The 27,643-nt window shown below is 35.6% G+C and overlaps 3 protein-coding genes and 2 long non-coding RNA genes across 5 annotated transcripts; 2 read left to right on the forward strand and 3 right to left on the reverse strand.

The window, feature by feature from the left end:
• The first annotated feature begins 378 nt into the window (after window positions 1-378).
• LOC113730659 (uncharacterized) lies at window positions 379-3,463 on the forward strand. The gene is made up of 3 exons (XM_027255500.2): window positions 379-1,508; window positions 2,641-2,795; window positions 2,914-3,463. The coding sequence occupies exons 1-3, from the start codon at window positions 851-853 to the stop codon at window positions 3,166-3,168; spliced, it is 1,068 nt and encodes a 355-aa protein (XP_027111301.2). The 5' UTR covers window positions 379-850; the 3' UTR covers window positions 3,169-3,463.
• Window positions 3,464-4,645: 1,182 nt separating this feature from the next.
• LOC113730660 (ribonuclease H2 subunit A) lies at window positions 4,646-8,485 on the forward strand. Its single transcript, XM_027255501.2, has 8 exons — window positions 4,646-4,878; window positions 5,004-5,075; window positions 5,798-5,921; window positions 6,005-6,092; window positions 6,727-6,864; window positions 6,936-7,023; window positions 7,116-7,236; window positions 8,169-8,485. Exons 1-8 carry the CDS (start codon window positions 4,794-4,796, stop codon window positions 8,344-8,346), a joined length of 894 nt encoding a protein of 297 aa, XP_027111302.1. The 5' UTR covers window positions 4,646-4,793; the 3' UTR covers window positions 8,347-8,485.
• Window positions 8,486-9,941: 1,456 nt separating this feature from the next.
• LOC113730661 (uncharacterized) lies at window positions 9,942-11,705 on the reverse strand. The gene is made up of 2 exons (XM_027255502.2): window positions 11,517-11,705; window positions 9,942-10,477 (listed from the first exon to the last, which is right to left on the reverse strand). The coding sequence occupies exons 1-2, from the start codon at window positions 11,623-11,625 to the stop codon at window positions 10,110-10,112; spliced, it is 477 nt and encodes a 158-aa protein (XP_027111303.1). The 5' UTR covers window positions 11,626-11,705; the 3' UTR covers window positions 9,942-10,109.
• An 8,330-nt stretch (window positions 11,706-20,035) lies between these two features.
• On the reverse strand, window positions 20,036-20,950 carry LOC113729755 (uncharacterized). Its single transcript, XR_003458206.2, has 2 exons — window positions 20,811-20,950; window positions 20,036-20,379 (listed from the first exon to the last, which is right to left on the reverse strand). It is a non-coding gene; the product is annotated as an uncharacterized lncRNA (long non-coding RNA).
• A 5,745-nt stretch (window positions 20,951-26,695) lies between these two features.
• Window positions 26,696-27,489, reverse strand: LOC113729771 (uncharacterized). Its single transcript, XR_003458217.1, has 2 exons — window positions 27,408-27,489; window positions 26,696-27,000 (listed from the first exon to the last, which is right to left on the reverse strand). It is a non-coding gene; the product is annotated as an uncharacterized lncRNA (long non-coding RNA).
• Between the last annotated feature and the right edge of the window lie 154 nt (window positions 27,490-27,643).

Below are 27,643 nucleotides of genomic sequence, written 5' to 3' on the forward strand. Positions count from 1 at the left end.
CCAGTGGGGCGAAACCACCAACCATTTGAGAGGCCCCAGTGGAGCGTTGAGGTCGTCTAGCAATCAGCACCTGAAATTTTTCCTCTTTTCCTTGAAATCTTGATCTATCCCCTCTCAATTTTCAACTTTCAATTATGTAGGAGTGAAAACCTCTCACTTTTTGATAATAAACTAATAATGATTCGTCTCAATTCTATCCCTTCAAAATCAAGCATCTTTATTATATGGTCTTCTTATATACCCGTTACTAGTAAATGTATATTCTAATAAAATACACAATCTTTTATAATGAAATAAATGATTATTAACGAGTCAATATGTATCGACTAAAGTATAAAATGAGTACTCCATTGTTATAATATAACGAAAGAACGCCTCTGCATGTCGATATGAGCTACAGGCTATAGCTGTATGGTCACATGACCTCTCTACTCTCCGGTCTCCTCCCTCCTACTCTCAGTTTCAGATCATTCTTTTTCTTTTTACTTGTTAGTTGTTGCACAGAAATCTTATAGATCCTCCAAGCTCTATTCGCTGGGCTTTGTACTTTCTACATTTTACACCACCCCGCCCTCTCTCTCTCTCTCTTGTTTCCACCAAAGACTTTGGAATTGTCATTTTCACTTCTGTTAATCACTGTTTCATCTGTCTCTCGTATAATCCTTGGCTCTAAAGCAACAATAATGGCGTACTAGTACAGTAAAAGAGCACCCCCAAGGGCCAAGCAAAATCTCCTCTACCCTCCGTTGGTTGCTACTAATTCTTCCTAACCCTCATTGCCTTTCCTTCCATTCAACCACAAAAAAAGGCATCATTTTTCCCCTGTAAAGAAAATCTGCTGTACTGGAAAATGGGAAATTGCTCTGGAACCCAGAAGAAATCAACCGCAGAAATCATCCCATCTGAGCTGTTTAGTAAAGGAGGAGCCCAGACCCAGAAGAAATCCACCCTTGAAAGTATCCCAATCCCTTTCCCATCTGAGCTGGTTAGTAAGACCCCCCCAGTCGTCAAACTGTACGGACCACCCAACAGCACCGCCACATTTTACATAAGATTTGCCATTCTCTACAAGCCCGTTTCATTGCAGTACACTCCCTCTGAAATAGTCGAGTCCCCGGTTTTGTACTGCGACTCCGACGTTGTATCGGGGTCGGCGGAGGAGATATTTCGGTACTTGGACGGGAAGTTCCCGGAGCCGGCATTGTTGGTGGGGAGAGATGGGAAGCATGTGAATTCTTTCGGGTGGTTCGATAAGACGACGCCGTTGGTGGTGTGGGTGGTGAATCTGCAGCACAGGAGTATGATGTGGCACTTGGAGAGGATGGTGAGGTGGGCGGAGGACTTGGCGGCTCGCGGTGGCCGGACCAAAGGGGACGCGGCGATGGGGAGTCCGAGGATGGAGATGAACAAGTTTGGGAGGAATTATGGGCAGTTGATGGAGGTGATGCTGGGGCATGCTCGGATGGAGGAGAGAGTTGTCTTTCCCATATTGGATAAAGCTGATCGAGGTACTAATTGGTGGTTAGTAGGGATTTAGTAGTTATTTATGGGTTAATCTTCAATTATTTTGCGTAATTTTGAAGTTTGGTTGAATTTTTTTTTTTAGGGGACTGGGGCTGTATTTAGTAAATTTGGGAGCTGATGGAACAGGATTTGTGGGAACAAACCTTTCTATTTTGGTGTTAATTTAGGAGCTTGAGAAATAATGCTTGACCATACTAAGGAAAAGTGAGAAAGAGAAGGGCCAACGACCGGTCCAGCTCATGAAGAGATAGTTGTAGCGCTACTTATTCTTACTGAATTGTCGATGAAGGTTTATATTTTAGATGGATGAAATGAAGATCAGTTGGCTTTTTTACTGAATTTAAGACTAGCAGATTCTTGTTTATCTCTTTAAATTTGTGGTCAAGGCTCAAAGTAAATGCAGTATGAAGGCATACGCATGCAGAATAGTACTCATTAAGTTTCTATTTTCTGCATTACTATTTGTTGTGCATTTATGCGAGATTAAATTACTTCTGTGTTCGTACTCTCTGGTTGCAAATTGCTTTATTGTTCGCTAACAAAAGTGGTGAGTTAGTTTATCAGCACTGGATTGATGTCTGTCGATTGTTTGATGATTTTCAAGTACTAGTGAAAAAAGTCTCAGAGATTGAGATTTTGAAGGAAATTGCAATGGAGGGTATCTGAAATTGCAAGTGCTTTTACTACCGTTTGGAGAACAAGGGAAGAAAGTTTTCATTTCTATATCTATGGTAGCTTCACTGGTATCAGATCTGCATTTCACTTTTGCATTATGAACAAAACTACAATTACATCTTAGAACCAATTCTTTGGAATACTGGTTTTTTTTTTTTTTAAACAAATGAAGAAAAAACTAAATAAGGATTATATTAAGGTATGACTTGTGGAAATTGTGCATGTAATAGAAAGAAGAAAAGATCTACTGCCATTAGTAAGTTTGAAATAGACAAAATGAACGAAACTTGGGATTTAGACAGCAGAACGTTATAAACATGTTAAAACATTGATTGCTGCGTGTACAGATAATGAAGGTGACTTGTCTGTCAATGTCCAAGCTGGTTAGTGAATATGGGTTTCTACCAAAAGTATGATTTTCTCGGGCATGTAATTATGCAGGATTGTCCAAAGCTGCGAATGAAGAACATGCAAGGGACCTGCCTATAATGAATGGCATGAAAGAAGATATCAAGTCTATTGGTGTTCTGGATTTGGGAAGCCCTGTCTACCAAGAGGCCCTCTTCAACCTTGCTAACCGGTTCAAGGTGTTAAAGGTAGGTTCTGCAGTATCTAATTTTGATGTAAAATCATCCAGACATCGCTTTCTACATTCACTTTGCCACCACTTATTCTGCATTCACGGTATTGATGTGGGATTTCTTATGTTGACAGAATAACTGCCAGCAACATTTTGAGGAGGAGGAGAGGGAGTTACTACCATATATGGAAGCAGCAGACATAGGAAGAGTGCAGCAGGGAAAATTACTGGAACAGTGTCTGGATGCTATGCGTGAGACGCACACTCATCAGTTTCGCTTTTTCTTGGAAGGACTTCTACCTCAGGATGCTGTCCATTACCTGGACATGATAATCAAGTCCAGTGATAACAATCGAGTATCGTTAATGCTCCACATGATTGTTGAGTAAAGGTTTGGTTCTTTGTTTCAATGAAAGATGATGCCCAATCCAATTGCTCGGGTGGTTGAAGGCAGCCTCATACTATGGAAAAGTAGCCAGCATCTACCCACTCTGGCTTTCTGCTTTTTAACCAGAGCAAAGTGTTCTCCTCCTATCTAGTTTGATCCGCTTTACACATGTGGCCTGCCCTTTCCAAGTTTGTATGATTAGTATTGGGCAAAATTAGATATCAGAAGTGTAAGTTTTGTAACCAGCTTAGACCACAATGCAAGGAAATGTATATTATGGCTGTTTTTCGTGCTTACCTTGCTTCTGCGAAGATTTGATGCAGTAATCAAATGCTATGGGCTTTGCTTCCATGTCTATCAAAGTATCGCAGAAAGCATAACTAGTCTGAAATACAGAATATACGAGTGAATGCAGAAAAGTAGCGTATTGCTCGAAAGTTTCTACTGACAACTCACAAAGGGCATACATATCCATGTTCTTGGGTGTCTATCTTTAGCTTTTTTCTTATCCTCCCGTTTTTTTGCTCTCTTTCACATTCTTCAAGTGCAAGACTGCAACGTAGCAATCTCATATCCCTACTTGGTATTGGATTTTATGATCATTGTCATTTTGTAACCAAGGCCTGGATGACAAAGTTTGATATCCTAACTCTTTGCCATTCCATTTGCTAGTATTTGATACCTCTACTAATAATAATGCGAATGGACTGAGAGCATTCGTCTAATCCAGACATCCCAGCAGCCCAATAATGTGGAAACCCAATGTGTTCACATCATCAACCAAATTCAATGCATCGAATAGAGCAAATGGCCAGTGAAAGACTGACGGGCTTAGCCCTTAAAACTCTTTTTTTTTCTGCCTAAATGATAGTTATAACTGTTATATAACCTATTCTATCCTATATTAAAGGGAAGGGGAGGACCTAAAGAAATTCAAGAGTAACCCGAAGGGGACTACACCACTACCAGACTAGATAAGTGCAGTACGCATCCGTCTGAATTTGTTAAGCAGAGCCACTGAATGTGACAATTGATAGGAGTCAAGATTTGAACTCTTGACCTTCCACCCCACCAAGCTTTAATGCTTTGGGTGTGCTTAGCCCTTAAAACTCAATTAGTGCAAAAATTGTGCAAGGATTTTATTAAAAGATGTACAACAAACCACTAAACGACGGATGAACATGGTACAAGCCTCTAATGCTTTTTTTTTTTTATTTATTGAAATCGATAAATAACTCACACACAGAGCCACCTAATTTAAACAAATACAGGAGTTAATCGAAGACCGGCCCTAAAGCAATTTAAGGGAGACTCATAAAAAATCACTATTCAGCCAATTGATAACTAGGTTCCTGTGAAATTTAAATCCAGAGTAAAGATCCCACGGGCTTTTTCCACGTGAGATAGGAACAAGCCTCTAATGCAGTGCCGTTGAATTAGTTCTGTAAATTTATTACTACCGTATCCATATCACATGTTGCCGAAGGTTTTACAGTACTAACTTATTGCTCCCGCACAGTGATAGGGAGTTCTGGGGGAAATTGTTGTCCGCGCGCAAAAGCCAGCCCAACAGATATCCGGCGACGAGTGGGAAGAGCTGGAGAAGGAACGGCCGCCCCCACCCAGATGAGATCGGAAGCAGCTCTGCCGAAATGGGCAGCGAAGCCTTGCATGATGGGAATCGATGAAGCTGGCCGCGGCCCTGTTTTAGGTGCTTCTTTTTTCAACTCCCTCCCTATTTTCTGCCTTTCAAATTCCACTCTTTCAGCTTACAAGATAACTCCAATAACCTTCTCTCTCTCCCCCCCTTTTTCTCAAACAAAAATACCTTTACAGGACCTATGGTTTATGGATGCTTGTACTGTGCTTGCTCATATCAGAAGGCGCTTTCCACATTGAACTTTGCAGGTTACTCTGTCAAACCCTTTTCTTGATATTGCACCATATGTGTTCCAATTGATTCCCCTTTCAATATTTTGCTCAAATCCTCAATAATTAGATTGTTGGCATTTTTGAGCTCGTGACCCTTTGATCAAAGGCTGCATTTGGTTATTTACTACTATTTTGACTACCATATTTTAGTTGAATTAAGCTGTATTGACTGATGGGTGTCATGGGAGGAAAGGGTGCCAGAAGAGACCCTTTCCCGAGGGAGTTGAGAAAAATTGCTGATGAAATTATTGAAAAAAGTAGAGAGACGAATTTGCAGGTACTGTTATTTCCACATACATAACAGGTGTTTGAGAATACCACTTAGTGACAGTTATTCCTACTTCAACATCTTAAACTAGTGCTCAATACCGCTCTTCTAATTTATATGTGGTTGGAGGCGCGTGGAGGTGGGGGGTGTTTGTCAAGTACAGTGCTCCATTGTTCTCAATTTAGCAAAATTTGGAGCGATGCCTAGAGATCAGTTAAGTCCACAAGCATGGGTCTAGAAATCGGCAATGTGTCTGAAGAAATTAAATGGTAATATCTTAATGGAACAGAAAATAACTTCTGAAGTAGAAGTTTTTGCCCTTAGAGATATTTTCTGTTCGTTTTTGCTGGCAAAGGTTTCTTCAAGTGCTATTAGCTTCAGAGCAAATATTATTATCATTATCACATTCATATGCTCCTTCCTCATGCAGATTCAAAAACTTTGAAAGAAGAAAAGAGGGAGGAGTTATTTGAGAATCTGAAAACTGATGAATCCATTGGTTGGGCTGTGGATGTGATAGATCCAAGGGAGCTCTCCTCTAAAATGTTAAAGAAGTAAGAGTTGACCTTTTTCTGTTTTACCCTAGCTAACTGAAGCTGTTTGGTTGATGCTACTGATGCTGTTTAATCTTTAACAGACATAAAATAAACCTGAACGAAATATCACATGATTCTGCCATTGGCCTCGTCAGCAGAGTGCTCAACATGGGTGTTCTTCTTACTGAGGTAAAAGTTCTCTATTTCAGAATATGTATGTTTTTAATGCTTTTAATCGCACTATTTAAGGCAATAGAGATTGGAATTTGAGCTTTTGCATTAAATAAACACAATCACAGCAATTAGAGTACATTTGTGCACAATTAAATGACTTTTGGAATGTTCTGAAATTAGTCAATAACTGTTCAATTATCATGGAAGATGAAATGAATTTCTTATATGATTTTGAATCTGCTGGATTCAAATTATTACCTTGGTGCTCTGGAGTGATTAACTGCCTTTGAGCCATCTCATTTTCTGGGATATAATCCATGAGTCACAATCCTTCTTTTGTGCTACAGCCAAATCTATTCTTAAGGCCTACCCACTCTCTCCTTTTTGAGCCTGTTCAAATCTTGTAGAATCATGGCTATGTGTTTACCTCTGATTATGTAATCAAAACAATACCAGATTGGAGGAATACTTCACTTTCAAGCTTAAGGGATTGTAGACTACGCTGTAATTGAGTTTCCTTTGATTGTTTCAAATCTCACCATGTGATACCACATATTTAGAGGCCAAATTACTTCTGGGCCTTGTGGCCTTAATTAACTGTCTTGATTTCTCAAGAGGTGGAAGTACCTAATTCTGGGAAGTGTTACAGGTCTACGTGGACACAGTGGGAGATGCTGAAAAATACAGGATCAAGCTTTCTGAAAGATTTCCATCAATTAAATTTGTAGTTGCCAAGAAGGCTGACAGTATCTACCCTGTTGTAAGTGGAGCAAGTATAGTAGCAAAGGTGAATCCTTCTCTCTGCCTCAGTTTGAGGTCTCCCTGCATACTTCTCTGTGTCATTATTCTACCTCTCAGGTTACAAGGGATCGAGCATTGCGAGATTGGGTGCTTGATGAAACTGCTGAAAACATGCATAGAAACTTTGGGTCAGGATACCCTGGAGGTATTCATGTAACTGTTCTGATCCATATTGACGCTATATTTTGGTTCTTGCTTTTTCCGGTTAGGGAGCTAAGAGTTTGTTCATCCTTTTAGATCCTGAGACTAAGTCCTGGTTGGATGACCACAAACACTCAGTTTTTGGTTTCCCCACGCTAGTTCGGTTCAGCTGGGGAACTTGCACATCATACTCCAAACATCTTGTTGAAGTATTATGGTGAGACCTTGATCTGAGTTTTTGGTGGATGGCAGTGAGCATGTTTATGCTTCTTTGGCACGTCAGGGCTCTAAAATACTTGTCCATGTGTCTATGTCTGTGTGTGTGCATGCACGTGTATACATGTGTATGTGTACGTATGTCCTTTGTTGTCCAAACTTGGATAAGGAGTATTTAGCCGAACTATTCATAACATATACCACGATTCTGTAATAAAACTACAAGAAAAACTTGGGGTAGGGTCATTCAAGTTCAATAGGAGTGAAGAATGCTGGCCCCATTTCCATCATGCTGCCAAGCATTAACTAATTGATTAGGTAGCACTTTCAGATGAATGTCATGTACCACAAATTATAGAAGCTGCAAACAGCAATAAGGACTGCAATGGACAAACTCTAGGAACTAGTCCGGTCTTGAGAATTTCATTTACTTTTGTCTTTCTTCTCATTGGAATAAGAATAAAAGTCTCATGTGTTCCCTGGATATAAATTAACAGGGTGCGTATGTAACGAAAATACTTTGAGAAAGCATCAAGAAAGGTTCATTCTGAACAAGCTTGAGCTGTTCAACCATTTGGTTATTGACCTTAGAGTTAGAACCATGTTTCTACTACTTGAATGTTGTAGCCTTTCTTTTCATTGATCCAGTAATTTGTGCTCTTCTTACATGGTTTGGACCTCACTAAAATTGAACAATTTTATGATAATTGAAGATGCAATAATTGCACTATGAAGCGTGACTTGATTGAAATTTCTTTAGATGATTTCTCTATATACATCAGCTCTTCACCTGGTTATTGATCCCAGAACCATTTCAGTGTTGGCTTATTAACCCTTTTACATTTCAAAGGTTCATAACAGATGCATGTACACATGGCAGTGTTTTTTTGTGTTTCCTCATCTTTAGAATATATCCTCTTGTTCCTATTTTAGGGAATCTGATGCTGCTGATGAAGATGGTTTATCTGAAAGGACTCGTAAGCGGCAACTAAAGCTAACAAATGTTGGTTTTACCGCATCAAAGAGGAAAAGTGAAGAAATTGAATCAAGTGGTAAAGGACGTTGCAAGTTTTTCCAGGCTCGTAAGCTTGAGCTGCTCTCTGAGTTTTGAAGCTCAGGTTGGTGTATCTCTAATTAGTGATAGCTTTGTTATTCTTGCTCCTTCACGATGTTTTTGTTCCATTGGCTACAACTAACTCCAGTTTATGAAATTGAATAGAATGACGAAGTAGATTTTTAATCTGGCCAAATTGTAGTTGCAAAGGCATCAAAGTGTGTGTTACAGCATAACTAGTTAAATAGGCACTGAATGACAGTGACAGCAGAATAGAAGTCGCTTATAACCTCTTTCAATACTGTTACACCTCCCAAATCAATTTGTGCAGCACAAAGTAGACTTAAATGGAATCTGGTAACCATGATTTACTTTCCACCTAACAACAATCTTGATACCCTTACTATTATTGCATAAAGTGATGAAATTTCTGAGGTGTCCATGCCACCTGGTTCAAGTTGTCTGCTTCGCTAATTCAATTTAGAAAAGTTAAACAAGGTCTACTTATGGCGATGTCTACTCACTCCATAGACACCCTGCAACACCTGTAAGCATTTTATTAATGTTTACATTTTTTGATTTCGAAACAGCTATCAGACTATATTCTTAGCAGTGTGTCTAGACTACCACAAAGTGATACTTTTTTTTTTTCCAACAAACGTTAACAGATTTATATAAACACTTGATAGTACATGGATTAATTACAAAAAGGGGCCACTACCCTCATTTCCTTCTGTGCTAAATCTATCAGCCATCTTGGGAAATCTTGTTCCCATTCGATATCATGCACTAACTTAACACCACAAAGTGATACTAATGTATGTATTAAGTGGATGATAATGTTTGCATCCACAGTATCTGGAGGAAATCATTAAAACCATCTAAACTTAGAATACCATTTAGCTATCAATACAGCTCATAGATGGTAACACTAACTTAAAAAGAAAGTATTCATAGCTTTTTCTGATGATAGATACTTTTACCTGTCTATATCATCTAAGGAACGATTCTCATAAAGTGAAGACTAGGTTCGTAGTATAACACATGAATGTGGCTCCACATGAATTCTGCTTTTGTGATTTACTAGGATTCCCTTTTACCTTTGCTGGACAAGGTTGTATATGTGTTCAAAATTACTATTTGTTGTGGGATGCTACCAATACAGCATTATCTGGAAAGTGACCATGATTTTCGTCCCCATGTCAAATGGAATCGACACGAATAAGGCGGCTAAATTTAAGCATCACTTTTTTAGAATCATATCCTACTCTGTCTTTAAAATGTCAGTCTAACAAAAATTGCCACAGTAAGAGTCTGTGGTCTGGCTACGGATGATTTTAGCTTATCTTTATTGGACAAGTACTGTGAAAATTGTTTGGCAGTATTTGTAAGCATTTCTTTGTTTGTTATTTTGCTCCAAAAGTTAATGTTGATGAAACGTTGCTTGGAGCTAGAAATATATAATTTTCTGTCATACGTGAAAGTCTTTCATTCCACAAGTCCCCATTCCCAGACTACTCTTCTCTGTTCTTGTGAAAAAAAAAAAAAAAAATTTGGCAGCTTTTCCCAGTAAATCTGAAAAGCAACTAAGTTCCTCACTTGGGTTCGTATATTCACAACGCGTAGTTGATAAAAATTGGAGTTCTGAGAGGTAAAATTACAAACGGTCACTTTATTCTGACAAATGCAACTTCTACACACCAAACATGAACGGGAAACTAAAAACCAGGCTTAATATTCAGCCTATGAAAGAAACGAAAGCTAAAACTAGAGAAATTTCACAATGCAAAGGTTCTAGATTTCTCTGTATCAATGCTAGCTCAATACACAAACACGTAGGTATTTATCAGAAGGTAAGCCAAGAAAATTGCTGAAAGGGCTGGATATCTTCTGCAACTATGGATACAGCTTCCTGCGCTGTGATGGTTGTTGTTGCGGTGGATATTGGCACCCCCACCTGCGCCATAAGCGGGTATGGCACCTGCGCCTCCCGGCGTGTAAGGGGTGTTTGATCCCCCGCCGCCATTGCCAGCTAGTTGGCCACCGCCCGTTCCTCTGCCGCCAGTGCCAGCAGCATATTGTAACTTCCTCCCATGCCCATGATGAGCAATCACAGTTTCACCATTTTCGTTGCTGCTAAGGTGTTTCACCTCGCCTTTAGCTTCCACGGTCTTGTGCTCCAACTCAACTGTACCATGCAAACGTTTTTCAAGATGTCGGATCCCACGTACTTAAGATATATTTTTGCAATTCACATTTTCAAGAATTTCAGATGCTAAGCGCCAAGCAGTTACGTACGCCACGCCAATGAAGCATAATACAGTGGCTAATTAATTAATAACGTTAAATTTAGATGGCCGGTACGATTTAAAACTGCTGGCTCACGGGTATGGATGGTGTAATGACCCCCAAACTATGTTCCCAGGAAATTTCCACTAGCACTTTTTGATTGATTCGACTCATGGAATTCTAGTAGCGACAAATAAATCTTTCAAGAAAAAAGCATGCATGAAAAGACTTTAAACAGTTCAATAACTTTAAATGGTACAATAATTCATTAAGACCAGAATTTGTGCCAGCAGGATAAAAGGATAAGATGGTATCAAGATATGCAACTAGTTTGCACCAAAGAACTTTATCAAAAGTTGGAAATCAGGAACTTTAATTATATGCACATCACATAATTGATTAAACTTTCGCATCCACTTTTACAGAAACTTTCTGACCGCATTGTGGATCACTTGGGGAACTTACGCAAGGACTTGAAAGGTTTGTACCCTACATCAATAGAACTTTACACTTGAGGAAAAATAATAATCTTAACACTTTTGCAAATATAACTGAAAATATCGAAAATAAAATATGCAAATTCATCAAGTTCGGCTATAACCTGTAAGATGAGCAGCTTTTAGAAGGAAAAAAGGCTCAACCCCCGCACCCGCACCCCCCCCACCAAAAAAAAAGAAAGAAGCAAGCTGCTACATGAGATGTAATAAATCATCTGAGTAGCTTGAGATAGCTTCTACCTATGCTAATGAAAGAAAGGAAAGATTAAAAAAGAAGAAGAAGAAAATTGAGACAGCTTTGTCGAACTCTATAATGTCATAGAATTACTCGGGACTTAATTAAAAGATTTATGTCCTGCATGTTCTTAAGCCAGAAGAGAAACACAGAGATGACTGGTCAGAAAAACAAGAAACTAATAAATTGAATAGAAGGAATAATACCGAGAGGCACGGCGGTTTGTGGAAGACGACCTGAGGATGCTGTAGCCATGGCATGGTAGTAGAAGACAGGCAAGAGTAGTAGCAACATCATCACTTGGTTGGTCCCCATTTTTCGGGTTGCTTTAGTGGCCTGGCCTTGTATGTAAAACCATATAAGCTGATCAAGAAATGTGCTCGTACCTCAGTCATCGTGGGTATAATTCCTCTTTTATAGAAGAAGTGGCCATCGGTCCTTTTCAACTGCACAGTGCTTCAACTTAGCTTTTTTTTTTTTTTCCCTAAAGTTATATATATATTTTTAAGTACTTTAGTACCTACTTTTAAAATTTTTTTCTTTATTATCTCGCTTTCCTTTTCTCTTAGTTTGTTAATATGTAGTGATGATGGGAAAGAAGTGCATGCCGATCTGCAGTTAAATGTGGGCAAGGAGCTTCAGAAAGAAGAAGAACAAAATAAAGTTCTCGATAGGGTTATAAGCTGGCGACCAGTTCGGTCAAAAACTTAAATCGGATTCGGATTCGGATTGACTGAATTCGAGTTAAGTTCGAGTAGATCAATAGGTCTAGTAAATTGAATTCGAGTATCCAGTAGTAAGACTCGAAAACTTATCGAGTTTTATTGAATTTTTTAATTTAATTCTTTAATATATTATTATTATGAAATTACCTTTGTGGCCACAAGATTGGTTGAATTTACTGAATGTTTCAGTCATACGAATTTTTTTGAAGGGCAATAATGTTTTTTTGCTCAAAAATTGTCCAGAAAAATGAAATCTCCAAATCTTCTTGACTTGAGTTCAATAAGACTCGCATTGACTCGAGTCTCATGCGAGTCGAACTCGAGTTCGAGTTTCAGTAATACTATTCGCTCAAGTTTGAGTACGACGATACTCGAATTCGACTCGATTACATTCCTAGTTCTTGAACAGTAGAATATTCTCAAAAACTATTTACTATATTTTTTAAAAAAATTTCAAATGGATTGGATATTGACCTATTGTTTATATGAATGGTTACTTTAATTTTTTAAATAAGAATACACGATTTGCAAAATTGTGTAAACAAAATATAATATTATATAAATAAAGTTGTAGTATTTTGATACTATGCATAATAATAAGGTTGTATTTTGTTATATTTTATTTCAAATTACCAAAAAAAAAAAAGAGCAAACCTAATTTGACTGTTCCTGTTCAAGTAACAGGTTTAGAACTAGTACAGGATTAATCACAAAACTCTCTCTAAGGTATAGAGATTGTTTGTATATTTTGCCAAGTGCTACATGACGTGTCAGTTGTCGAGGAACCAAGTAAGGCGGCATTAGATGCACATTTTTCTTCTTTTCATTTGGTCATCTGTGTCAAAATTCTATTACTACTACAATTTAAACATCCGTTACTTCAATGCTGGTTCTTGTTGACCTTATTTTCCAGCTCGGTTCATTTGGATTTTTTTTTGTTTGTAATCATTTAAATTTGGTGCTTTTGTAATTTTTTGAAGCTCGACGAGTCACAATGATCTTTTGCGGCACAATCCTAGATTTTCAAGGAACTTGTAATTAAACTCCACTAGTTAAGCTAGAAAGAGAATCAAGTAATTAAGGTTGTACTATTCAACTAAGAAGGAACTGGAAATGTACATGATCGAAGAGCTAGAGAATTATAGGAACCTTCAAGAAAAGTACTGAAGAAAAACGACATATTTTGTACTGGTCGATAGAAATTTGCATTCCATACACATAGATGATTCAGATATTTGGAGTTGGTGGTTGATATTTTGCAGAATTAATTCAAGTTGTACAAGGCTTATAGCAAACGCATTTTCCAAACACCTTAGTGCACCTGCCATCAGGCCAGCATTCTTCTGCGCATTTTTGCCTGCAAGTTTTGTGCCTCAGGCAAGGGCCACGAAAACACTTGGATGGTTTGGAGCATAATTTTTGAGCTTCAGCTTCCATGATGAAGACATCTGTTATACAGGAACAACAACTGTTGTAAAACTCTGCATAGCCATGAATTTTATTTAGAACAAACAAGGGAGGTACTTGCTAAACTAAGTTTCATGCAGAAAAATTCACGTCTCCTCAATACAATTTCTAATATTACTTACTTGTAAATTCAAATTAAACAGACGAATGGAATGTAATCCCATTTGATTGAAAATTTTGACTTCATCATAATGAAATGTAATCCCTTTTGCACCTTCTAAAAGATAGGCCATTGAACCAAATTATCATTTCATGGTGGAGAGCGATTAAATCTTACCGGAAACTAAAAGAAGAAAGAGCAAGACAACGGAGCCAACGCATCTCCCTTTAACCATCTTTGATTCTGGTATTCCTTTTCTTCGGATCTCTAATTTATATCAAAAATTTGCTCACGCAAATTAACAAGCCATTCTTTTTTTCCCTGTGGGTAATCTTGCCAGGTTCCCAAGTGTGAGCCTTCATTTATAACTCGATTGGAGGAGGAACAGTGGAAGCATTAAATGCGTCACTATCCCTTTCTGATCACCTGTTCAAACTTTGACTATAAAGTAGCGGTTACTAAATTCAACTCTTGGTCGAGCTTTCAAGCTCTTTTTTCGTTTGGAGCTTTGTACATAATTTTCACAAGTGCGTTACGTGCTTTAGTCATATTGCTATAATCTTCTGCAGCGTAATCCCAGAATACTTTGAACATCCGAGCTCAAGTTGCTAGAGACCCAACTAACTGTTGAAAAGGTTTAATGGAACTTAAAATGTGAATTAGAGGCAACCAACATGGCTAGTTAATGTAGGACCAATATAGTATAGAGAAGATAGCAAATTCAAATTGAGTATATAGACAAATATGCTAGACAACAAAACAAATTATCACGAAATTTTTACATTTTCTGTGAACACATTTTTCAATTATCTTTTTATTTCACATTTTCCCGTTCAAGTAACTCGTTAAGGTCTAGTTTTGCAGTAAAATTAAGCCCTTACTGCTGCAACCCATTTGTCCTGTTGACATTTTAGTCACTTTTCCATTTCAATCTGACCTTTTTATGAAATAACACTTGGAGTCCAGTAAATGAGTCGAGACGATCGTCCGTTTGTAGGTTTGCACCTTTGACATAAAAGGAGAACCAAAGAAGACGACTAGTTTCAATTCAAGATCGATAGCAAAACCTTGAGACTCATTAACCATGGTTTATGTTAATATAACCCAAAACTACAGCTGATAATTATTACTCATAAGAACTTTCAATTAAATTGAAAACTAATTTGCACAATTTTGCATTGCTCTGCAAATTTATTTAATTATATAAGCATCACCGAAATTCATCGGACTTCAAGGCATACACGGCTTGTAGCATCTGCATTTCCCAAAAATTTTGGTGCATCTGCCATCAGGCCAACCTTCGTCCTGGCAGACATACCTACAAGCGTTTCTAAATATACAAGGGCCCTGATATAGCTCGGAAGGTTTAGAGCATATTGCAGCTTCGGCTTCCATGACGAGGCCATGATCTGTGATTTACAAACGAATGAAAAAGTCAGCTACGTATGTTTCAAAAAGTGAGACAGAGTTTAAATGGTAAAATTACATGCATGAGGCCTACCCTACACGAGGGTAATACAATTGAACATAACCCAATTTGCTAATGGATTGACAACAATCCTCAAATCTTGCTGATTGGCCTGATATAGCATGTGGAAAATGTTTTCAATCCCACCAAACAGACCATAAGTAACTTTCGCAGTCTACCATCTTTAACATTAATAAATTTGAATAAAGAGAAAAAAAAATTTTGGGGTAATAGTTTAGAATTTTACATTAGAAGTTCGATCTGAAAGGGATATAAACGTAGTATGTAGAAGGGTTTTCAGAATTAGAGGGAGAGAGACATACGGGAAATGAAGAGGAGAAAAACCAGCAAAATGGTGGTTCCAAGGAATTTTCTCATCTTGATTTTTGAATTTCAATTCACCTTTTGATCTTCTTCATGCCAAAAAAAAAGAGCTTTTTTATAGAGGAAGACTGGTGAAGGGGAACTTTTTGAGATAAGTAGTATGTTTCTGTTTGGAGGACGAAGCATTTAATGCCACTTAATTATCTCAGTTCTTATTCTTATCTCAGTTATCAGATTTTGACAGCGTCGCTGTTAGCAAGTCCAGTAATATTCGTTTTCATACATTTCCATATCTGATCAGTTTATAAAGAATTTAGGTTTATGCAAACAAAGCTTGTAACAGCGGCACTTGGGAGGAAATCCCTTGCATTTCCCATCGGAATAATCTTCTTTAAAGCATGCAAAAATGAAATTGGTTCTGATAAAGCAAACGCCTTTAAAATTCTTCGATGGATGGCGTCGAACACAATTTAGCCTCAGCTTCCATGACGATATCATCAATTTTTCACAAACAAAAAAACTAAGACATGGTCATATATTTTGCAAACAAAGTGAGAAGAAATCAAAATTACACACTACAGTAGTATCATCTTCGTTCAGATGAAAAAAAGTTTCTGAAGAAATGCAACACATTTTTCAATTGTCTCTTCTATCTCGTATAATTAAGCGAACATGAAAATATTCTTCTGCAAACAAATTCTTCTTCTTTATTTTGGAAAAAAATCATCAATCCATCTTGCCCTATTCTTTCCAAAAAAAAAAAAAGGGTTGATAGATGAGAACAGAAGTCCGGAAGAAGAGGCAAAAAGAGTCTTACTGGAAATTAAGAGAAATAAGAGCAATAAGATGGTGGTGGAGAGGAGTTTACTCTCCATCAATATCCTCATCTCCATTTTCATTGGCCTGTCAAATTTGTTCATGTAATAGAAACGAAATAGTCCAACCTTTCTTATAGAGCAATATCACCGGCACTACTGCCATTTTTTCAGAAGCATTAAATTTCGAATTTGTCGGTACTAAAGCCATTTTTTCAATTAATCCCTTTTCCACTTCTTGGAAAATTTGACTACGCAAACGCAAGCTTTATTTAAAAAAGAAAAAAAATTTTGCCGCTGAATTCTTGTGACGCAAATGATCGAAATGGGTTGGTAGATGACGAATTCAATTCACAGTTTTCCCACTTCTTAGCGATGCAGAAGCCGTTATTCACTTCAATGCGTATATATGTTCAGCTTTTTTTCTCTCTGCTGAGGTGGGTTTGAAAAATACAATGTACTTGAAACAAGGGCTAATTTCTTAGAATATTTGTATTTAAAAAAAACAATCCTCAAATGCACCTCTGACAGGTTGCTCAGCACGGCCACATAATTAAAAATCCCATCCCAAATGGTTGACGTTTGAAGGCGTTATCTAATTGGACATAAAATATTGCACACTGTTATGATTGGTTATAATTAGAGGTGTCAAAATGGGTGACTTGGACGGGTTTGGGTTGGGTAAAATAGGTAATGGATATAAATGAGTCAACTCATTTATACCCATTTAATTAGATGGGTATAAATGTGTAAGTCAAAAAATGAATTGGGTAACCCAATTACCCATTTATAACCCATTTATTTTAACTTTTTGTAAACTCATTTAAATTCATTTTTGCAAACTAAGTTATTAATTTATACCACTCTTTGTACCCATCATTAGTTTTAAATATTTACTTATAACGTTCAATAAACTTAATTACCAATTTTTTTTCATTTATACTCTATGTCACAAAATTACCTATTATTTAATAATTGAATAATAAGAATATAAAAATTTGAACTAAGTACTATAAAAATTAATATAAAAACTTAATCCAAAAATTTTGAACCCCTAACATTTTTTTCATATATAAATTTAAGATTTCATTTTATAAAGATAAGAAAATAGGCTAAAATTTATCATAAATTGGTAATGCTAAAAAATGAGCAAGTTAACAAATTAAGAGAAAATAAAATAATAAAATAAAACCAATAAATAATAATAATAATAATAATAATGAAACAAAAGTAGTTAACATCATGACAAAATGAAAAATTTGAAAAAAAAAAAGGTGGGGGAAAAGAAGAGACTTGGGGGGAGAGAATTCTAAATGGGTTAATTGGGTTTGATGGGTTATCCAATAATACCCATTTAATAAATGGGTATTATTGGGTAACCCATTTATACCCATATACAAAACTTTAAAATACCCATACCCATCTATTCATGGGCGTGTGTGGGTAAATTTAGTTAAGTGGGTTGATTTGCCACCTCTAGTTATAATTCTAGCTTCCCTTGGCATCTGGGCAAGGAACAAGTTCCTTCTCCTCTTATTATTCTTCCCTGCTCACTTTTCACTGAAAGTCCTCCAACAAATCGTATCTCCATGTTGGCGCAGCATGAAAGAATTGTGCCAAGATACTACTATCAGTTAGAATCCAACTACAGTTTGCGGTGATTAACATTCTCCCCACAATTTATAGTCAAGATTCACACAATCAGGGCTTTTCTTCTAGAGGCATATTAATCAAGGGAATAAATACAAGCATCTTTTAATGCTCCTCGTTTTGCTTTGAGGAAATTTGGCAACTCTTGGTCTAATATGTCTTTCCTGGTCTTAACATATATTTATAGTTCGGGTATTAATATTTTAAAAGTATAAAGTTAAATCGGGACGTGCTGATGAAAAGAGGGTCACAACACAATTCGCCATGAATGCGGCCTTAGAGATAAAAAAAGAAAAATAAAAATAAATTTTTTTTGCCCTTAATTCTCTATGTTCTGATGAAAATCGTATCCTCAATTTATTGGCTTAAGTTCAAAAAATTGTTAAAATCAAAGGCCAATGCATACAAAAAGACTGCCAAAATAAAAAAGACTGCCAAAATCAAAGGCCAATGCATATGAAAATCAAAGGCTGCCATGACCAGCGCGGACGTGCTGCCCGACCAAAAAGACTGCCATGACCGGACTCGGGGCACGACGGTTGCAGGTGCAACCGTCCCAGGCGGTTTTGGTCATTATCAACTGCGCGTAACTTTCTTTGTACGTCGCGTAACTTTTTTTTCACAGGATGTATTTTCACAACAGATAGTGGTGGGCCCCACACTTGGCGCGAAAATCAAGTTACATGGTGTAATCTCAGCCGCACAAAATTTTGAGGGCAAATCTTGATCCTTAACCGTGCAGGTATGACCGTCCCTGCCCCAAATCCGCCATGACCAGCAGTGTCAGGCGCGGACGTGCTGACTAGGCACGTCTGCCTCTGCAGCCTTCCAACATGATTTTGTTACTTTTTGATCTTACTGACTTTTTCAAAAAAAAAAATTTTAATTTATTATGCGGCCGTGCTGAGTAGTTTTGAGAAACTCACCTTGTCAGAGGTGCATTTGGCGGATTGTTTTTTTTTTTTTACGTATAATCTAAGAAATTAGCCTGAAACAAGTTACGTTTACTGACGTGATTAGTGGGCATTAATTTGCTTTGGAAAATTGTGATTTGAAAGAATTTGAGTTGGTCTGTAGTTGTTCTGGCCATGACAGTGCAAGAACGATCGAGCTCAAAATGATTGTAATGGAAGTGAGATAATTAAATTGGAGAAAGGCCATTAATTTAAGAAATGGAAAAATGTTTGTAAGGAAATGCAAATGGCATCAAGAAATAAAACATGCTCAAGCTATGTAGAAAGCGATTGATATACTCATCAACTATAACAAGTGTATAAATTAAGTTTCCAACGACATTAAAGATAGATTTGTGTTACTAATTTATGGATAGGAACTTGCATTACTTTACTATTGATTGATGCATGCATTCACTTGGATTCGGCTATTCACAAGGCTTGTAGCAATAGAACTTGGCAGGATATCCCACGCATTTGCCCATCTATACTATACAGCATGACGGAGTAGAGCATTGAATAGCACTTGCCTGTGGTTGAAACTTGAAAGAGAGTTTACTCTCCATCAATATCATGATTTTATTTTTTTTCCTTTTGTCCTGACAAATTTGTTTATGTAATAAAAATTTAATACTCCAACATTTCTTATAAAGCAATATCATAAGTAGTATCATTCTTCAGTAGCATCGAGTTTCAAGTCTTTTGGGTTTATTTTTATGGATGAAAAATATAATTTCATTGCATAAAAAACTGCACTAAAAGCAGAAAATATATCGAGCGTGTCACAGATACAAAAAAATATGAAAAAAAGTTATTAGATCTAACAGATATAGAAAATAATAATAACAAATATTATCAATGCCTTTTGGCTTTTGGAAAGCTTTTAATTCATGCCTTTTAAACTCGTGGGAAACTTTGACTACGGAGACAGCGGTTTGGGTTACAGAAATATAAAATGTGTACAATGATATTCAAACAATGTAAAATTTTTTAATAAATAAATATTCCAAACATATCATTGCAAATGGGCTGGTAAATGAAGTGTTTAATTTATAGTTTGGATTACAAAATTTTTTTAAATTTTTTTAAATATGAGCGAGGGATTTGAATCACAGATTTTTTTACTTTTTAATTTTAATTACAAAAGTACTTAGAAAAGTTTTTTTTTTTTTTTTTTTTTTAGCTCTTTGCTAGCAAGATAAAGTTTTTCCCAGCCAGTAGTCTATACGAACTTTTATATTGTTGGCAGCAGTAATAAATAAATTATTAAAACGATTCAACTTTCGAGAACAACATATTTCTAATTAGTTTATAAGAATTTTGGCTACAATGTTCTCAATTCATTTCATTGGATTTGAAGATGGGAAATTTGCTAGCTATTACTCAACTTGACAGCCCATGTAACACATGCATCGAATGTACTTGCCAGCAACTACTTTGCATTCACCATAAGGATAACTTTCTGTAACGCATGCATCAAAACAATCTTCACTACGGTTGCAAGGACCTTCAAAAGTTTTTGATGGTACCCAACATGTTTCAGCTTCAGCTCCCATGAAGATGTCATCTGCCATTTACAAGCAATCAAACAATCAAAGAGAGAAGTTCATATGCTGTGGTTTCAAGCAAAAAATTAATACTCTCAGTTAATCATAGAGGTTCTGGATGTATTTTCTGATTGAGACGAAGATATCAGAATTAAGCCCGAATGAATGGATTTTAATCACGATTGCAGCCTCGCGTTCTTCGAAGACATTTAGGTTTGGAAGGCCAAAGAAGCGTTTCTTTTTCAAAAAAAAAAATTTTTTTGAATGAGGCCAAAGAAAGCTACTTACATGTTTATGTACAAAGATGAGCAAATTAAGCTAGAATTACTTGAAGAGAATTAACAGTAAATCAAATATCCTCATAGCCAAAACTGAAAAAAGTTGCGATTTCAGCCAGCAGAGGATCTCTTATTTTTTGTTGCTACAAAGTAAGATAGCGAGAGAATCTTACTGGGAATAAATATAAGAAAGAGCAAAAGCATGGTGCCAAGACACTTTCTCATCTCCATAGTTGATTCCAACCTCTCTGATTTCTTCTGATCTTGTTGAACTTTCAGTTATGTCTTTGCAACAAGAAGCTTCCTCTTTATGGAGGCAGACTGGCAAATGATGCATTCATTTCTTGCCAAGTCGAATTTATAAGTCAATTGGGAAAGGAACCAAGGAAGAATTAAAAGATTTACTATACATATTTCTGTAAATTTAAAATCGGGAACAACATTTAAGTAAATTTCAACAGTAAACTTGTTTTTGGACTTTTGTGGTCATCATTAATTTGTTTCATTTTATGTCTTTGTGCAGTATATGTTCTCGTCTTTCCACAGGGGAAAAAAAAAAAGCTGCTTGTCTCAATGGTCAATTTTCATATTAAAAAAAACTTCATTTTTAAGTGTGATCACATGAGTATATAATAATCGTTCAGTGACATGATCCCACTGGCGGATCAGCAGGGAAGGGGCGCCCACCGCCAAGATTTTTAAAATCTCTCGATATCCCCTTAAAATATTAAGAGTTTTTCAGTTACATCCTTATAAAAATTAGAACATGCCCCCTCTCCTACCTCCCCCTTCCCCGGTCGAAAGCTTTTTAGAAAAATCTAAAAGTATCCCTTCAAGTGTCCATTTTGAATAATTTTACCCTTCAACTCTTAATCTCTAGTTCCACCACTCCTAAGGGTATGAACCCGAAGCTCTAGAAACTGATCTATGATGCAAAAATTTCTGACACGTCCTCAAATTGATCTTATACATGGTTACTCTCATCCGGGCTTTTACTTCATTTATTTTGCCCAACCAGCCAAAATAAATAAATACATAAAAGGTCTATTTGGTGTAGTGACAGAAAATCAAGAACATCTACTTGTCAAAATATAGGAAAAATCATTCAAAATATTCCTCATATTTTGCAAAATAACTTTTTTCATCCCTCACTTTTAAAAGTGTAATTTTATGTCCCTTATAAATTTACATTGGTCAAATTTGAACCTTATCTAAGTTTTCGACTAGCTTTTTTATCGAAATCCATCACGTGCCTTGCGTGTGATCATTTTTAAGGGTAAAATTGTCAAATCAAATTTTGCATAATCCGATTCATAATCCCTCACATTTCATAAAATGAATTTTTTCGTCCTTAACATTTTATAAAATGAATTGTTTTTTTATTGAAATCCATCACATGCCTTGCGTGTGATCATTTTTAAGGGTAAAATTATCAAATCAAATTTTACATAATCCGATTCATAATCCCTCACATTTCACAAAATGAATTTTTTCATCCCTCATTGATCATGTGTATGAATAGCTTTTTTTTCATTAAACCCATAAATATATCTATTTTATTTCACCTGAACCGTACGAATAGCATGTAATATATCTCTATTTAATTTCATCTAAACAGGCTAATCGTAGTTGTACACATGCTATTCAATAGATATATATAGGAGTTTAAAACTAACAATTTTATTTTAAATCCACGTATATATCTATATGATCTTATCATGTGAATCTATTCAATATTTGTGATCATTCTCTTTTTGTAATAATTTATTTATTTAGTTGTAAAATAAAATCATCTAATTAATGGGTTTTAAATCAAATTTTATAGTCGTGCTAACAAATTACAATTTAACTCTAATATTTCTACTCGTCACTTTTTAGACCAACAGTTGAATTATTTACCTTGTGATTGTTTTAAAATTTGAAAGTGCCAATCACTTACTTCTTTTTATTATACTTTTCTTTTATTTATTTTTTCTGTCTAAATTTAATTCGATATAAACACTCAATAATGGTTAGAATTAAATGTCTTCGTTATTTTCAATTTTCGAGTAAAAAAATGAATATGAGTGAAAAACTAACAATTTTTTTAAACCCATATACATATATCTATTTGATTTACCTAAACAGTACGAATAGCATGTAATATATCTCTATTTGATTTCGTCGTTTGATTTTGCCAGGCAAAATCAAATAGAGATATATTACATGCTATTCGTACTGCTACATTAAAATTAAATAGATATATACATGGAATTAAAAAAACTATTCACACATATAATCAATGAGGGATAAAAAAATTCTTTTTGAAAAAAGTGAAAGATGAAAAAATTTATTTTGTTAAATGTGAGGGATGAAAAAATTCATTCTGTGACCAAAAAAATTATTTTGCAAAATGTGAGATCCCCAAAATATATTTCTTGCTAAGTACAAGTGCACATGCGGTTCTACATTGTTAGGCTACGCCGACAACAATAAATCTTGATGCACAAAATGTAAACTTTGGAGAAGTGGTATTACTAAGTTTGGATAAGAATCCAGGTCTAATGAACAATTACAAGTAGGAGTGCTAAACTTTGAACGTTTAGTAAGCGATATTTTGTACTAATTTTGTACTTTAATTGTTTATCCTCAAAATTCCTTTGTATTATTATACACAAGGTTGGTAAAAGAACTAATTTAGTTAGTACAGATTGATTTGACTCTCAAATCTTTCTTCTTAAGTTTTGGAGTCTCTACTCGAAAATAATAAATAAAAAAAAATTCATCCAAGTTTTGAAGGCTCTACTGAAAAACAAATAGTGGTGCTAAGGAATTTGTCTCTGTCCTGTCGATCCCCGTATAAGCATTACGTAAGCAGCGTTACTGAATTCAAGTTAGATGGTAGATGGTAGGGAAGCTTTTACCTTTTTGTTTTTTTGGCACCAGGGAAGCTATTACTTGAAAATCGTCCGCATCATAGCAAATTTACGCAAACAGGGGTAACCCTCATTAATTTCCACGTTTGTCCTAGTGTGCATTAAGCTTTACTTTCCTTACCCCGACGAGTTCTGATGGGATCCAGTATATTACTACTGTATCATTACATCCACCCTGACGAGTTAAGTTTATTAGAGGACGCGTTGTGCTTCAAACTTTTTCTTGAAGACGGATTATTCAAATCTTGTCACAATCTTCTGTTAGCTTTAAGATCATTGTAAGCCTTAGGATATGAACCAGAAGACTTAATAACTGTTTTTATCACGGATTCACTGGCCGGCAAACAAACTAACGGATAGAAACATTGTCCAAGTGAATACTACTCCCTTCGTCCCACTTTGGTAGTTCTATTTTCCTTTTTCGTCTGTCCCAAATTGTAGTCCACTTTCCAATTGAAGAATGTAATTGTATTTTAGTTTTCCTAAAATATCCTTATTCAATTTAAGTTGTTGTTACTATAAACTTACCCCATTTAATGAGAGTTGATTCTTTTTTTATCATCAATTCAAGTTCCCATAAAGTTGTACTCTAATTAATATGAGGGTATTTTAGGAAAATAGCTACCTAAATTGATTGTTCCAACAAAGTTAACTACTTTTTCTTAAACTATGTGAAAAAAAATCAGAACTATCAAAGTGGGACGAAGGGAGTAATTAACTTCAAAATTGATGGGATTGAAAAATAAAGGGTTTTCTAACGATTCCATAACACACCTCATATTCATCAAATCAATCATGTATATATAGGGGTGGCAATTCGGATTCAATCATGTTGGCGGGTCGGGTCTTGATCCGACCCGTCAAAAAATCTGTTGACCCGAACCCGACCTGTCAACCCGTGATGGGTCAGTATATCTGACACGAACCCGAAAATTTTGGGTTAGCGGGTCGACCCGAAATGGCCCGGAAATTAATTTTACTTTATTAATTTATCACTGTAAATTCTAATAAAATCAATTTCTCACAAAATTAATTACATCATCAAGTAATAAAAATTTAAATAAATAATTTCAAATCAAATCCAAAATCCAAAATAAATTAAACACCGTAAAAGTGTTTTATCCCAAACCAAATATAAAATAAATTAAAACGAATTATATTATTTGTCCAAATATAATAATTTTAACTTCACACAAGGTAAATAAATTCATTTAGGATTAAGTAATTAATGCCTTTGAAAAAAAAGAATGATTTAGTTTAGTTAGATAAAATAATTTTTATGTTTATTAAATTATTTTTAATTTGTAAACGGGTCATATCGGGTCACCACGGGTTGACCCGAAATCGACCTGTTTTCTTTTCGGGTTCATCGGGTTCGACCCGATTCTGACCCGAACCCCCAAAACTTCAATTCAAACCCATTAATTTCGTGTTAGGTTCGTGTCGTGTCAGAAATTGCCACCCCTATGTATATACACACACTAATAATTATTATCCTCTTATATATATATACTTAATTTTTCTAATTAATCTTATATACCCTCTCTTATATTTATTTATGTTTCCTAATTAATGTTATATTTTCAAAAATATAACACCTGAAATATATCTTAATGAGTGTCATTGGACACCCATTAAATAAACCCAAGAATATATGTGAAATGAATGATTAAAGCAAAAGATATGTCTTCTTTGTTGATAGGATTTTGCATTAATTCCAAATATTATTGCTTCATTAGTTCGGATTTGACATCTGAAAATTTTGCAATGATTCAAGTTGTACAAGGCTTGTAACAAATGCACTTGCCAAGAAATCCCTTGCACTTCCCATCTGGATAATTTTCACGAGCACAAGAGCGCCGACAAGTTTTTCTAAGAATGCAAGGACCCACAAAATATTTTGCTGGTTTGGAACACACTGCAGCTTCAGCTTCCATGACGATGTCGTCGTCTGCGGTGTGTGTGTATATATATATATATATATATATTCATCAAGTAGTGAGTGATCTATATTTCTATACACAGTAAGAAGAAATTAAATGTGAATTTAGATGGAGAAAAACCTCTATTTCCTATTAATAATACTGCATTTCTCTTGTGCATAATAACTCTAGGCAAAATTGACTAAGATTTGCAAATAGAAGACATTTAGGTTTTGAAGGGGGCCAAAGAAAGCTTCTTTTTTTTTTTTTTTTGAGTGAGGCTTGAGAAAGCTAATTACATAACTAAGCTAAAATTACTCGAGGAGTATTAATCGTATATCAAATATCACCTTAACAAAAATTAAAAAAAAATTTGTAATTTCAGCCAGCAAAGGATCTCTTAATTTTATTGCATGTAAGAGGGCTAGAGAGATTCTTACATGAAATAAATAGAAGAGAGAGCAAGAGCATGGTGCCGAAACATTTTCTCATCTCCATGGTCGATTCCAATCTCTTTAATGTTTTCTGATCTCGTTGAAATATCATTTATATCTATGCGAAAACAAGCTCTTTTTTTAATACATATCGACAAATCGGCAAATGAGGCATTAATTTCTTGCCGACTAGAATTTTTATGTGAATTCACAAACGAACCGCGGTAGCATTGAATTTTTAAGTAAATTCAAGTTAGATGGTAGTGAAGCTTTTACTTGAAAATCGTCCACTTCTTAGCAAATTTTGCCAACAAGGATAAGCCCTCATTAATTTTCACGTTTGTCCTTGTATGCATTAAGCTTTGCTTTTCTTACTTGGGTGAGTTCTGATAGAATTCGGTGCATTAATGTTGATATGATTGCACCCTGATTGCACCCACTCTGACGAGTTAGAGGATGCATCGTGCTTCAAGCTTTATTCTTTCTTGGTGATAAATTATTCAAATCTCGTCACAATCTTCAGTTAAAGAATATTGTAAACCTTAGGCCTTGTTTGAAAGCCATTTTTTTCCAAAAAATTTTACGTTTTTCATGAACAAATTTTTCAATCAGCATTTTACTTCACGTATATCAAATTATTACAATACATTTTCTTTTACAAAAATTTCAAAAAATAACAATTCAAACGGGACCTAAGGATATAAACCAGAAGGCTTAATAACTGGTTTTTCCACGGATTCACAGGTAGGCGAAACATTGTCCAAGTGAATACTAATTAAACTTCGAATGAAGAATGTATCTGAAATTAATGATTGAAGCAAAAGATATGTCTTCTTAGTTGATACTAGGATTTTGCATTAATTACAATATCAATGCTTCATTACTTTGGATTTGACATCTCAAAATTTGCGATGATTCAAGTTGTACAAGGCTTGTAACAAATGCACTTGCCAAGAAATCTCGAGCATTTCCCATCTGGATAATTTTCATGAGAACAGGCGCGCCTACAAGTGCTTCTACGAACGCAAGGACCGAAAAAAAATGTTGATGGTTTGGAACATACGGCAGCTTCAGCTTCCATGACGACGTCGTCTGTGATATATATTTATCAAATCAAATAGTGAGTGATCTACATTTTTATACACAATAAGAAAAAATTAAATGGTGAATTTAGATGGACAAAAACCACCATTTCCTGTTAGTAATACTGCAATTCTCTTATGCATACTAAATCTGTACAAAATTGATTGAGATTTGAAAATCAAAGATATTTATATTTTGAAGGCCAAAGAAAACTTCTCTTTTTTTTTTTTTTTGAGGGCGAGGCCTAAGAAAGCTACTTACATGAGTAAAGAAGAGCAAATTATGCTACAATTACTCGAAGAGTATTAATCGTATATCAAATATATCTTCTTAACCAAAATAAAAAATTTTGAAATTTCGGCCTGCAGAGGATCTCTTATTTTTGTTGAATGAAAAAGAGAGAACGAGATTCTTACTTGAAATAAATAGAAGAAAGAGCAAAAGCATGGTGACGAAACATTTTCTCATCTCCATGGCCGATTCCAATCTCTTTAATTTTTTCTGATCTCACTGAAATATCATTTATATCTATGCGAAAATAGCTTTTTTTTTTAATACATATCGGCAAATCTGCAAATGAGGCATTAATTTCTTGCCAACTAGAATTTTTAGGTGGATTCACAAACGAACCACGGTAGCATTGAATTTTTAA

This window comes from Coffea arabica, chromosome 2e (assembly GCF_036785885.1).
Source record: "Coffea arabica cultivar ET-39 chromosome 2e, Coffea Arabica ET-39 HiFi, whole genome shotgun sequence".
NCBI classification, from domain to species: domain Eukaryota; kingdom Viridiplantae; phylum Streptophyta; class Magnoliopsida; order Gentianales; family Rubiaceae; genus Coffea; species Coffea arabica.